Source organism: Grampus griseus (assembly GCF_964374135.1).
Source record: "Grampus griseus genome assembly, chromosome: 15".
In the NCBI taxonomy this organism is placed as follows: Eukaryota; Metazoa; Chordata; class Mammalia; order Artiodactyla; family Delphinidae; genus Grampus; species Grampus griseus.
The window spans coordinates 83991620-84005635 of NC_139009.1; the positions used below are offsets into that span (position 1 = coordinate 83991620).

Genomic DNA, 14016 nt, shown 5'->3' on the forward strand with positions numbered 1-14016 from the left:
TTCAATAGGACACCTGATGTCTCAACAGAGAGTTTTCCATTTATTTCCGTTTCAAAGCCAATACTTCCTTTGAACTTATTCATTAACTTCCTGTTTGGAATTTCATTGTCTTTTAGCTCAATTATAGAGCAGAGGGTGTCGACACTCCTGAATGCAGCGAATGATCAACCCAAGAATTTCAGGCCAACGCTCCTGTTTACTTACCAGAGGCTTTTTGAATCTCATGAATATTGTGGCCATGGTCTTTTTATCATGACCATTTGTAATGCCAAGATCCCCGATGTGTACAGTAAAGGTCCCCAGACACAGGTCTTCCCGAGGGGAGAGGTGGCACCGTTGCTCCAAGAGCTGGTAAAAAGCATAGAAGTGGGAGGTGGCAGTGGGAGGAGGTGATTCCATCCAACAGATAGAAGCTAGAGGTTCAAACACACGGTCAGGACCAAATGGGCATCAGCGTGCAGAGCAGATCCACTTGGCTATGCTGCGACTTAATCAATGGATTAATTTGGGGGACACAGAGTGTGTTTTTAGTTATTGTGCTTTATTATGCCATGTATTTGAAGACATACAAGCACGCATAGAGATTTCTTTGCAAAATGTTTGCAACGTGGTGTGGCCTAGGGCAGGTTGTGATCAGCTCTTTAGTAAGCTCCCCTCCCCCCTCCCGCCCACCCTCCTACACACACGCACTTTCCAGTGGGGACCGGAGGACCAGGGAGGGGGCCAATGAAGGAAGTGGTGGATGTGCGGTGGATTCTAAGAATGGGGAGGATTTCTCTTCCCCTTTCCCACTTCCTCTTTTCTAGTTCTCTCCTTCCTAGAGCCTCCTTCTTTGACAGCAGCGCTCTGGGCTGTGGGGAGGCAGAAAGCTGTGCTGTCCCTCTTTTCAGATAGGTCGGAGCATGCTTTGAGGGGACTTGGAGTCGCAGAGAAACTGGTTCTTCTCCTTGGTCATCTCTTGCCCACTGCTTTTGCTTTAATTGCTTGGCAATGTGCTCACAAAAGAGAGCAGGGTGTAAACGCCCTTCCTGAGACCATGTCTTGCAGACAGGGGCCCAGCCTGGCCTCTGCTGGCCCAGAGGGGATGAAGTGGGAGTCTGGCTCTCGGCCAGTCTTATGAAGCCACGGAGATGGCTTCCAAGGGAGGCAACTGAAGGTTCTTTATTTATGACAGGGGTCCTGCTGCTCAAGTTTGAGTAACTGGGAAGGCGGTTATAACAGTATAATCAAGAACATGCAACAGAACCACCTGGGGAACTTTCCCAGTAAAGGTTCTCAGGCTCCACCTACGGAGAGTCTAGTGTTGAGTAAGGAGGACCTGGCCATGTGTGCTTTGATAGGTGAGCAGTCTTCCTGCGGTCAGAGCCATGCCACATCCACCGTCTGGAGCTGGGGGTCTGCAGAATTTCCCTCTCCAGATTCCCAAGAGCACATTTTCTTCCCCAAATTCAAGGTCAAGGCCAAATTATTCTACCCCCCATACCTATTACTTAACTGTAAAGGAATAATTAAGTGTTCCCCTCTCTGCCATCTAATACCCATTTGGCGTATGTAATGGGACTTGTGTAAGTTAAGTGTATAATTGACTCTTTGTAGTATTATTATTTTATTATTTATTGGGGTTTTTTTTTTTTTTTTTTTTTTTTGCTGTCATTTGTAGTTCCAGATTTTCGCGCTTACTTGATAGGAGGGCTTCTTGTTTTGACCAGCGTGGCGGTGTCTGCAGTGTGTATCTACAACGTTTTTAAGATCGACGTTGTACTTTGGTATCGAAGTGCCTTGCATTCTGCAGGGCCCATAGAAGGTGAGTAGCCATTGAAACGTGCATCGTCCTGGAATCTGCTCGTCCGCATAACGGTTGTAAATATACTTGACCATCTTTACTAGCTTGCCTTTCGTGTTGTCGGCAACTTTAGAGGAGAGCATCTCCCTGGGGCTTCTCGTACTTTAGAGAAAGGATTTGCCCGTAGCCACCAGCACTGTACAATCGCGTAAGGCTTGCAAGCTAGGAGTGACCTGGCAGATCGTCTTCTGGCTCCCAGTGCAACTGTTTTAGGAAGGTTCTCACGTCCACTGGTGTAGGCAAAAGACAAAAATTTCTCTTGGAGCAGCGTGGGCTCTGTCCACGGTACGTTTTCAACACAGCACACGTGCATGCAGAATTTATGTCACAGAGAGCAAGGAGTTGCCTGTGTTTGCAGCTCCTTCTGGGCCTGGGCTGGGGGCCCAAAAAGATTTATCTCCAACTTTCAGGTTTGGAGAGAGACAGACCTGGGTTTGAATTTGAGTTCTCCACTTACTCCCTGTGTGATTTAGGTATTTAATTCTCTTCTCTTTCTTAGGTATAGGTGGAAAGGAGGGAGGGAGGGAGGAAGGGAAGAGGAGGGGAGGGGAGGGAAGGGGAGGGGAGGGAAGGGGAGGGGAGGGAAGGGAAGGGGAGGGGAGGGGAGAGGAGGGGAGGGGACCATGATCAGAGCCTGCCTCACAGAGTCCTGTAGGAATAGCAGAGTTGAAGCTCAGGAAAGCACTGAGGGTCCTGAGGTGCAGGGGGCTCCCATGTCTGAAGGTCCAGGCAACCTGCCCCTGCTGCTCTGCCAGGGGGTTCACTTTGGCGTGGGGAGCCGCGTCCTGCTGGCACTAGTCACCGGAGAAGTGCCTGTGTGGTCCCGAATCTGAGGATCCGGCATTTCCCATCACTGTGCTGCTTTTTTTTTTTTTTTTTTTTTTTTTGCGGTACGCGGGCCTCTCACTGCTATGGCCTCTCCCGTTACGGAGCACAGGCTCCGGACGCACAGGCTCAGCGGCCATGGCTCACGGGCCCAGCCGCTCCGCGGCATGTGGGATCTTCCCGGACCGGGGCACGAACCTGCGTCCCCTGCATCGGCAGGCGGACTCTCCACCACTGCGCCACCAGGGAAGCCCCCCATCACTGTGCTTTTAACTCTGTGCTATTTTCTTTGTATCTCAGAATAGATGTGATCAGTCAAGGCCTCGCACAAAAGTAATGCGTCTGCTTTAACGTGTCCTAACTGGATAAAAAAGTCACACATGGCTGAGAGAGGTCCGTGCGGCTTTCCTGCACGGAGATACACAAACGCGTCCCTTTCAAGTCCATAGACTTGCAGTGTTGCTGGGAACTCAAGGAGGTGGGGTGGGTCCCAGCGCGTTTTAGGAATCCCTATTACACAGAAGGGTGGTAGTCATACTGAGTGCCTGCTTGGCATATAAAACCACGTGTCTGTCCACATGTTTGATAAACCGTAAGTATCCTAACTTGGAGTTTAAGTTAAATTTCAGAATTCAGAATTGGCGGCCCTTGAGCAACCTGGAAGGAACCAGACTCTGGTTTTGTTTTTGTTTCTTTGACGGCACAATTCACTTGTGGAAATCGGCGTTGCATGTCCAATGCAGCCTGAAGCTCTTTCAGCGTTGCGGGCGCTGAGCTGGGCCCTGGCCCCTGTAGCGCCTACTCTGCGTAAGCCCACCTCTGCCTGTGGTCCTCCTGCATCTGTGTGAGAAGACACCTCAGGGCAGCACGGCTGCTTGTCTTTTCTGACACAGAGACGCTTTGTTTGTTGACTGACAGGGGACTGCGTGGGTTCAGTGTTGTCCCCGGAACTCCCTCCCTGACCTACCGGGATCCCCGGAGCGTGAATGCCGAGTGTGTGGTGAAACCGCCACGAGTGAGGTCAAGTGTAGCAGGAAGAGAAAAAAGGAATTGTGCCTCACCCTGAGCAGGGGAAGCTGGACAGTTGATTGACTCAGGGAGCCCCACCCTCTGCTCAGACTGGGCTGCTGCCCAGATTTGGTAACGGCGGGCTGAGGATTTGGAGATGGGAACCTACAGTCAGCCAGCAGTCTTCTTCCTTTTAAGTCAGAAAAGTACACGCACGCTTGGTGATTAAATTTCCTCCAGCTCAGGCTCTGAGAACTGCACTGTGAGTCCTCTTTGAGTGTGACTTCAACAGTGAGTTAGTGATGAGACCTTGAGATGAGTCCCAGATGCTGTTTCCAGTTTTGTGTCCCTTGAGGATATTTTCTGGTTAGTTGAGAACATGTGGAGTAATGGACAACAAATACAAGTGAGGGAGAGAGAGAACATGTGTCCTTCTCGTGATAAGTTGTTTATTCCAACCAGATTCGTCAAGCCGCAGCTGTGATTAATAGTGAGGTGTGTATAACTCACAGTTTTATTGAGTCATGGACAGGCCTGGCTAAGTCCAGGAGCTCTGTGTATTGTCTGTTAACTCACAGGAGGGAGTTTAAAAATTCTTATCCCACGTGTGCATGTGTGTACACGAATCTAAGAATTCGTTTACAAATCTACGTGAGAGATGTGTCTATGCCTCACCTTATTCCAAATGGGTTTGTGGGGAATGCACCTGTAGAACAGATGATTCAAAACAAAAACCAGGGCTTCCCTGGTGGCTCAGTGGTTGGGAATCCTCCTGCCAATGCAGGGGACACGGGTTCGAGCCCTGGTCCAGGAAGATCCCACATGCCGCATAGCAACTGAGCCCGTGAGCCACAGCTACTGAAGCCCATGTGCCTAGAGCCCATGCTTGGCAACAAGAGAAGCCACCGCAATGAGAAGCCCGCGCAACACAGCAAAGAGTAGCCCCCCGCTCGCCGCAACTAGAGAAAAGCCTGCGCGCAGCAACGAAGACCCAACGCAGCCAAAAATAAAATAAATTAAAAACAAAAACAAAACAGGTACAGTGAACAAAGGGTAGAATGATAACATAAGCAGGGCAGGGGACAGTTAATGACCCACCTTGGATGGTTTTTAAAGATGCTCTTGCTTTAAAAGTGAAGGCAAATCCATGACAAGGTTCATGGCACTGTTTATACAAACTTTTCATTCGCTCAGGAGAGCACATGGCTTTTTCTGGGCCAATTCCTCAGGAAAATTGTTTTGTAGTGAGATCTTGTTTTTAAAGCATGTGATGTAATGAACTTTGCTTGCAACAAAATTCCTATGGTAAATGTAAAAGCTTGTTTAATGTGCCTTTTCTCCAGTGTCTTCATGCTAGGGCAAAAATGCCAAAAACTCATGCAATTCAGTTAGCGCGCTTACCTGAAGGTCAAATTGATTCCGTCTGATTTTTCCACAGTTTGATCAGGTTTAAAATTTAACAACATCGTATTGAGAGAAGTAGGGAATCAAATCATCTTTAGGCAACTTTCATAAACATTAAGTTGTGCAAACAAATGACTATTTTTGCCAACAGCCAATGAGGGTGTACACAGATGCTTTAACATCAAAAGTAGGGATGAATCTCCTTAGAAAATGAAAGGGACTTCACCAGAACCTGGGTGCCCTGTTTCCCCACCATTCCACAGAGAGAACAGGGCCCACTTTCCTTAGGAAACTCACTAGTAGGTCTGTGTCTCTGTAATTTTCTTGATGATATAGACAGTTGCGGGGAGTGGTCCCCCTCATTGTTATTTGTTGCTATTCATTGTTATTTCCCTAATCCTGGCCCAGTTACTGTGGCTGGGAATCAAATTACCTCAAAACTTTACGGCATAAAACCACCACTTATTTTGCTTATAGATTCTGTGGGTCAGGGGTGCGGACGGGCAAAGCGGAGGTGGCCTTTCTCAGCCCCGTGATGCCTGGGGCTTCAGCTGGAAGACAAGCAGCTGATTTGGGCTGTTGACTGGTGGCCTGGGCTCCTCTCCAAGTAATCGCTCAATGGGGGCTACTACACTGGGCTTCCTCACAGCATGCGACGGCTTCCAAGGGCTAGTGTTTCAAGAACAGCAGAGCTAGGTAGAAGCCATTATTTTTTTGATGACTCAGACCCTGAATTTCTAGTATCAATTCTACCTTGTTCACTTGTCAAGGCAGCCGCAGAGTCTTACCCAATTCTAAGGAAGGCGAAACAGATTCTGCCTCTCTGTGGGGTGTGGCAAAGTGCAGAGAGAACATATGGGACTGGAAATACTGCTGGGGCTATTTTTGGAAACTACCATCTGACACAGCTGCACAGGATGAATCAGGGATGAGCTTTGTGAAGCTTCCTTCTCCTCATTTAATCAATCGAGCCTGTGTAATGAAGCCTCCATAAAACCTGGAAGGACAGGCTCTGGAGAACTTCTGGGCTGGTGAGCAGGTAGAGTTTGGGGAGAGTGGTGCCCCCCAGAGAGGGCGTGGATGCTCTATCCCCTTCTCCATCCGTTGCCCTGTACATCTCCTCATCTGGCTGTTGATTTCATACCCTTTAAAATCCTTATATAATAAGTCAGTGGTCTAGTAAGTAACATGTTTCTCTGAGTCTGTTCTAGCAAATTAATTGAACCCAAGGAGGGGGTCGTGGGAATCTGGTTTATAGCCAATTGGTCCGGAGTACAGGTAACACCCTGGACTCGCTCCTGGTATCCTGAATTAGTGTTACCAAACTCGCTCGAAAGCCAATACTCGAGAGACAAGGGTTGGGTAGAAAAGGAAATGTTGCTTTATTCAGGAGGCCGGCAACCAGGGGAGAAGGAGGACTGGTGTCCCAGAACCAACTCCAAAGATTCTGCGTGGCCATGAAAGTGTTAAAGGGAAAAGGGGAAATAATCTCAGTTAATCACTGAGAAAGGGGGTCAGATTCTTCACCATCTCCCACTGCTTGCAGGCTTGTTGACTCCTCATGATCTTTCTTTAGATGCTATCTTGTGCACACAGTCTGCTTGTGAGATTACTGAAGGGGAAGCTGGGGAAGAGATGTAGTCATCTGTTAATTATTTATTCTTCATTTCTACTTCTAAGAAAAGAATCAACAGGTTAGGCGAGGCCTTGTGTGATCAAAAGAGTCGAAAGGTGTGCTTTGGCCAGAGGTTAGTTAAGCATGGAGGCACCTGGCGTAAAGGTTAAGTTAAAATATAGCTTTGCTAGAGCGACAGGACAAAAGGGCCTCCTGCAAAGAGCTGCTTCCTTCAAGGAGCTGCTTACATTGGGGTGGGTCGGGGGGAGTCGTTGGAACCTCCAGTTTGGAGCGCCTTGGTCAGAAGCACAGGTAACAACTGGGCGTCTGAAGTGGAATGTGATCTTGTGGGACTGAGCCCTTTCCCTGTGCAATCTGATTCTATCTCTGGGTAGAAAGTGTCAGAATGGAGTTGAATTCTTAGACACCCTGCTGGCATCCAAGAATTGCTTGTTGGTGTGGGGAAACCTCCACACACACATATTGCAATTGGGTCTGGGAACCCTCTTCAGGGACCCAATCATAAAGGGGCCCTCACACTTTCGTGAGTTTTACTTCCAGGAGCCTGACCAAGCTCTGATGGTAAATATCAGAGAAAAATTCCTTTATGTGTTTCCAGCAGGGAGAGGGGAAAGGGGAGAGGGAGAGGGGAAAAGACACCAGAGCATTCTGTTCTTAACAAGGACTGCCCTCGGGATACACTAGTTAATGAGAGCCTAACCTGCTGGGGTTTTATCAGGGGCCTGACTGGCCTGAGCAAAGGGAAATAACAAACTCCAGCCCTCTCTAGCCATCCTGCCCAACCTAAGGGCGGAGAAAACACTGAGAAACATTTGTGAATTTCATAGTCCAGAGGCATAGGCTCACTAAAAGACTGAGATCTAATCATAGGACTAGAGAATACTTCCCCTCTTTCCATTCCTCACCACATGTTGCTAAAGACCTACTTAGAGCAATTCCTTTTACCTGGTAGATCACATCCAGCTATCAAGAAAAACTATAAGGCCTATTAGAGGACAAACCCCCCCCCCCACAATTTGAAGAGACAGAGCAAGCATTAGAACTAGATATGGTGGGGATGTTGGAATTATCATACTGTGAATTTAAAACAACTATGATTACTATGCTTAGGACTCTAAAGGATAAAGTAGACAGCATGCAAGAACAGACGGGCAATGTAAACAGATGGGAATAGTAAGAAATAACCAAAAAGAAATGCTAGCAGAAAACAAACAAAAATGAAGAATGCTTCTGATGGGCTTATTACTAGACCAGACACTGCTAAGAAAAGAATCTCTGGGCTTGAGGATACCTCAGTAGAAACCTCCAAAACTGAAAAGCAAAGACCGGAAAAAATAAAAAAACAGAACAAAATATCCAATGACTGTGAGACAACTACAAAGAGTGTAACATACATGTAATGGGAATACCAGTAGGAGAAGAAAGAGAGGAACAGAAATATTTCAAACACTAATTACTGAGAATTTCTCCAAATTCATGTCAGATACCAAACCACAGATCCAGGAAGCTCAGAGCACTCCAATTAGGATAAATACCAAAGACAAACAAACGAAACTACACCTAGGCATATCATTTTCAAACTACAGAATAAAAAATTCTGAATGAAGCCAGGGGAAAAAGACACCTTACCTCTAGAGAAACAAAGATGAATTACATTCAACTTATCCTCAAACAACCATGCCTGAAAGAAGAGATTGGAGTGAAAATTTAAAGTGTTGAAAGAATGAGATGCAGTGCTTGGCAATGAGTCAGCCAACGAGGCACCCGGAAGTCATTGAACCCAAGGAAAAAGACACCATGATAGCAACTCAGATGTTCACTTTGTGCACATAATTTGGTAGGAATAATTTCACGAGCTTGTCCCATTTCCTTTTCAGATGGGAAGCTGTATGATGCATATGTCTTGTACCCCAAGCCTCAAAGAGAAAGCCACAGCCATGATGTGGACACTCTGGTGCTGAAGATTCTCCCTGAGGTGCTGGAGAGGCAGTGTGGATACAAGTTATTTATATTTGGCAGGGATGACTTTCCTGGACAAGGTATGTTTTAAATGAGGTATAAAAATAAGAAATGAATAAAATAGAAAGGAACTGAAATTCCCTGCTGGTCCAGTGGTTAGGACTACGTGCTTCCACGGCAGAGGGCACAGGTTTGATCCCTGGTCGGGGAACTAATATCCCGCATGCTGCAATGCAGCCAAAAAAAAAAGGAAAGGAACCTCTCTGTTTTTGACTTTACAGACAGAAGGAGCTATGCTTGCCTTTCCCACAGAACCACAGGGAGCCTTTCACTCCCCTGCCCACAGCCCCAGAGCTGAGGAGGTAAGACCAGGCTCTCTTCTCTCATTAGGCTCATCCCTACAACAGGATAACGGGGATTCCTGGTTGAAATCATGTGACTTTCACTTTGGGTAAGGAGGTGGTTGACCCATTTGTATGAACCGCTGGATGATGACATACACAGCCTTGGCCAAGAGACGAAAAAGGGACAACTGGTCATTTGCTGTCACACCCTTGAGACTAACCGCTGAGTATTTTCTGTCAAGTTGAATTTGTAAAAGAGCTCATGTTTAAGGCTGGTTTTACAAACTTCAACTCTCTCCAGCCCTGCCCTACCTAAATAAAATAGAAGTTATTTATTTCCCCTTTTTAATAGGAGAGTAGCTTTGGGAAATGCAGTTAACATCACTGAACCTCAGTTGTCCCATCTGTCAAATGGGGTTGAGAATGCTTCCCTGACTCAGTTGAGAGAATTAAATGAGGTAAAACCTGAGTAGGGACCAGTATGGAGCTTAGCACATATCAGATACTCAACAGATGAAAACATCCCTCTTATCCTATACCTTCTCTTTCTTAGACGGTGATACAGTAAACAGCTGATATTTGAAATATCACCAGGATACCAAGATTACTACCTAGTGGCCTGTTCTGGGTCATTTTAAAAGGTTTCTAAGAACTTTGGATTTGTAGGCTGCTCCTATCCATAGCTTATCACATCTTTTCAAGTTATGAAATCATCCTCCATGAAGAAATGAAAATGTGATCCAGTGCTTGTTATAAACCTGCAGAAGAGCTCTCATTTCATAAGCGTATCAATATTTATTCATTCATTCACTTCTTCAACAAATATTTATTGAGCATCTGCTATGTGCCAGGTAATGTTGTAGGCACTAGAAATATTAAAATAAACCAAAGAGAAGAAAGAAGTGCTCTTGGGGTGGTTACAGTCTATTCTTATATCCTAAGCATAAGGAGGATATAAAACTTGGCCTTTGTTTTGAAAAAAGACCAAGTTTTATCCGTAGTTGGATATTTCAAGAACTTTCCCCTCCCCTTCCCAAGAAATCATTAGGATATGTTACGTGGTTTCAAGTTAGTCTTTTAAGCCCTGGTCATTTAAATAGCTATGAAGCACAAGAGGAAAACACAAATAAAGATTAGTACAACATTTGAGCTAACTACATGTGTCCTATCCTTTAAAAGTCTGTTGCTTTTTAAAAAGTATTTATCCTCTAATATATACCAAACCTTTAGCTGAGTTTGGAGATACAAAGTTAGACATGATAAGATCCTTGTTCTGAGTAGTGCATGGTCTGTGGCTCTTTTCATCATGAGATGTCCTGCATCTTCTTTCTTTATTTCCAGCTGTGGTCGATGTCACTGATGAAAATATTAAGCTGTGCAGAAGACTGATCATCATCATAGTTCCCGAAGCGCTGAGCCTTGACCTATTAAGGAACATGTCAGAAGAACAAATCGCAGTCTACAATGTTCTCATCCAGGATGGGATAAAGGTCATTCTGATTGAACTGGAGAAGGTCAAGGACTATACAACCTTGCCAGAGTCCATTCAGTACATCAAACAGAAGCATGGGGCCATCCAGTGGAGTGGGGACTTCACAGAGCAGTCACAGTGTGCAAAGACCAAGTTCTGGAAAAAAGTGAGGTATCACATGCCACCCAAAAGGTGGCCACCTTCTCCTCCCGTCCAGCTGCTAAAGCACACGCCCTTCGACCTCATGGACAGCAAGCGGGAGGCCAACGTGGGGTTCATCACCCCGTGATGGAGAGTTGGTTGTCATGTGGTGGCTCACACTTAAATTAGGATGCATTGCATTTGGGCCATTCGCTTGAGGCTTACGGTTGGTACTCGTGGAAAGGACTGTGTTTATTTGCTCATTTTGGTCAGAGCTACTTCTTTAGGGAAAGACATTACCTCTCCCGAAGCCCTCGTTCACTGACTGGCGCTGAACACTCTTGAACACTGATGAGCCTGGAGCATTAGCGTTTGAGCCCCTGGGGATGGGACGTGGAGGGTTGTAGAGCGACAGTTCAGATGTCAGGTGGTTTGGCATGTGGTGTGGCCCTGGTGGGGCTGGGTAGCCAGGATACAGGAGGGCAGTGTGGGCTTGGGTAGGGCTGGCAAAGGTAATGGCCCTCACTCTTCATGCCTGACCAGTTGTGCAAGGCCCTTGTCCTCAGGGAATATTTGCTGTGTCTCTGAGCCCCTCACTCCTCAAATGCAAATAAATACCTGTGACCCCGCAGTCTGAGCACCTTGGCACTGGAAGCAACTTTGGGGTCCCCTGTGGGGACCAACTCTGGTGCCACTGAGATTGCCCGTGAATCACCCTGCTGGTGGGCCCCATGCTTTGAAAGACTCTACCTGTCAGACCAAAATAAGTAATTACTCACTTAGTTTCCCAGCTGGCCTACGCCAGCCAGAATTCTGAGCCACACATGATAGATGCAGTTACCACACCAAGAGGATGTACTTCTAATCCAAGCAAACAAAAGCCGTCTTTCAGTTAGCCAGCACACTCTCATCACAGGTCAGTTTATGATTTAGCAAGTCACAAAGATTTCTGACACTAAAATTGAGCTGTAAACTCTTATCATTACTTTCAAAGACCCAAACTGTTGGAGCTTAGATATAGTCCAACTCTCTTATTCTGTGGTTGACAACAACAGCATTCAAAGGTGGCTGCTGTGGTGAGAACGTTCCTGTCTGCAAAATTCATATGTTGGAATCCTAACACCCAACGTCATGCTTTAGGAGGTGAGGCCTTGGGAGGTGATTAGGTCTTGAGCGAGGAGCCCTCATGGATGGGATTGGTGTTCTTTATTTTAACACCTTTATTGGAGTATAATTGCTTTACAAGGTTGTGTTAGTTTCTGCTGTCTAACAAAGTGAGTCAGCTATACGTATACGTACAGCTCCTCCGTCTTGAGTCTCCCGAAGCACTTTGAAAAGCCAGGTGAGGGAGGGGTGTGGCAGGGGCTGTGATCAGCTTGTGCACAATTCTCTGATTAGCTGATGGTAAGGTAGCAGGGTGGTGTCACAGGGGTTAACACTATCAGTCTTGGGACTTCCCCGGTGGTCCAGTGGTTAAGACTCCGTGCTCCCAATGCAGGGGGGCCAGGTTCGATCCCTGATCAGGGAACTAGATCCACATGCCGCAACTAAGACCCTGAACGTCCAAATAAATAAATATTTAAAAACAAAACAGAACAAAACATTATCAGTCCTTAGGCTCCAGGAGGCCTGGGGCTATGTGCTCACGGTCATCGGTTCACATCTTCCATTTGTTGGAGAGGGGGAGGTTTTTTACATCTGTAACAACAACTGAGGAAATGTGCCTCAGATACTGTTACCTGGGTACTTCAGAGAGGAGCTACGGCGGAGGATATGATGGCGGGGGAGGTCTGTCCTGGGACGGCCCCATGGGGTCCTGCTCGGTTACAGTGAGAGGTGAATAGGTCAGAGTGAAGGTGAAATACAGGTGCTGTGCCCCTCATTACCTTTTGGTTCACCTTCCTGTAATGACTGAGCTGGCCACAAAACCCACTTCCTTTGGTCTCCCACCTCAAACGCCGTGAGTCTGCCCATGAGAAAGGGCAGGGTGAAGGCTGAGTCACATCATTTAAAGGGTCCAGGAAGGGCTGGTCTTTTCCCAAAAGACTGAGATGCAGATACACACGTGTAAGTGCTTGGCACGCTCTGTGGTTCCACGAGGCACTGTCTGACTAATGGGGGGGTGGGCAGCGGAGCCGCTGTCCCTTCGTGCCTCCTGCCATCCCCCATGCCCCGCCGCACACTGACTCACCAGGCTTCCTGCTGTGTCCCAGGCCGCTGACCTTTCCTCAGCTCTCCATCCTGCTTCATGTTTATAAACTTTGCTCCAACACTCATTTGTGTGGTTGATTCATCCAGGGCTGTGTCTGGAAAGTTAAGAAAGTGGATAATTCCTCCCTGGTTTCCTTTTTTAGAGACTATTCTATAGACGACAAAGCCACAACATCTGGAATAAGTGACGGGCTGGGTCGGGTGGTGACCCGGGCTCTCAGAGCGGCAGGACATTGGGCCTGAACTGCTGGAAGCCACAGATCTCAACAGGAATTCTTCTGGAGCCCTTCAAGGAGGGAAACTCTGAGTGCGTCCGTCCCTTCTCTCTTGCCGAACCCAGGCAGCTTCTAAGGGATGCTGACGTTGTCGTAGTGAAACTGAACCCTTGTCCCGTCCTCTTCCTCCTCTGAGAGGAAGGGGAAAGCAGACCTTGTAGCCCTGGGTCTTGTCCTGAGTCACCTCTCCCCAAAGGCTCTTTTATTGGTATTACTATTTTTTAACTCAAATCCACAAAATCGAGAAAGCCAACACAATGCCTGCCTGTGAGTGGTAAAGGGAAGTGCGGAACCCATAATCTGCATGTTTGCCGGCACAAAACCAATCCATTCAGGTAGGTTTTTCAGTAATGTGTCTATTTTTTCCTAGATAATCTGTTGGTTTGGGTCAACCATTGACTCAAACTCTGACAAAACACAAAAATTAGCTCTTTTCTACTTTGGCAGGGTGTAAGCAAGCTGCTTTAATATGACAAGCAGCTGTTTTGTTTTTCCTGCCTCTCTTGACTGCTGGGGAAGGGTTTGCATTCTAAGCGGTCTTTGTCAGAGGCTCTCTTGTTAATGACAGTGGCCACTGCTCACCCTTGATGCTCTGGCCTAACCATTCTTAGGAGCAGAGCTGACACTTATCTGCAAGGACCAAAAAGCTTTTACCGAAGGAGAAGGGAGAGCAAGAGAAAAGGGAATCCACCGGGAGACACCATCAGATGATTGGACCACAGGGTGGAGGTTTTCTTGTCTTTATCAGGAGGCTGCCCAGCCCCCATCTCCCACCCCCCTCAGAAGACACGTAAGTGCATCTTTTCGGATTTCAGGCCCAAAATGGGGCCAAGGGGGTTAAGAGTGCACTCACACCGGCTGAAACAGGCGGCACTAAAGTGTTTCGCTGGATGGGTCAT

General features: G+C 47.1%; 1 protein-coding gene across 1 annotated transcript in view; it reads left to right on the forward strand.

Moving 5' to 3' along the window:
- IL1RL2 (interleukin 1 receptor like 2) overlaps positions 1 to 12179 on the forward strand; it is a gene marked incomplete at its 5' end in the record, with an annotated part of 49657 nt that extends 37478 nt beyond the window's left edge. The window contains 3 exons of the mRNA XM_082672784.1: positions 1661 to 1804; positions 8594 to 8755; positions 10361 to 12179. Of these exons, the coding sequence (XP_082528910.1) occupies positions 1661 to 1804; positions 8594 to 8755; positions 10361 to 10779 (725 nt within the window). The 3' untranslated portion in view covers positions 10780 to 12179. The remainder of the gene's footprint in view (positions 1 to 1660; positions 1805 to 8593; positions 8756 to 10360) is intronic.
- Positions 12180 to 14016: the final 1837 nt, after the last annotated feature.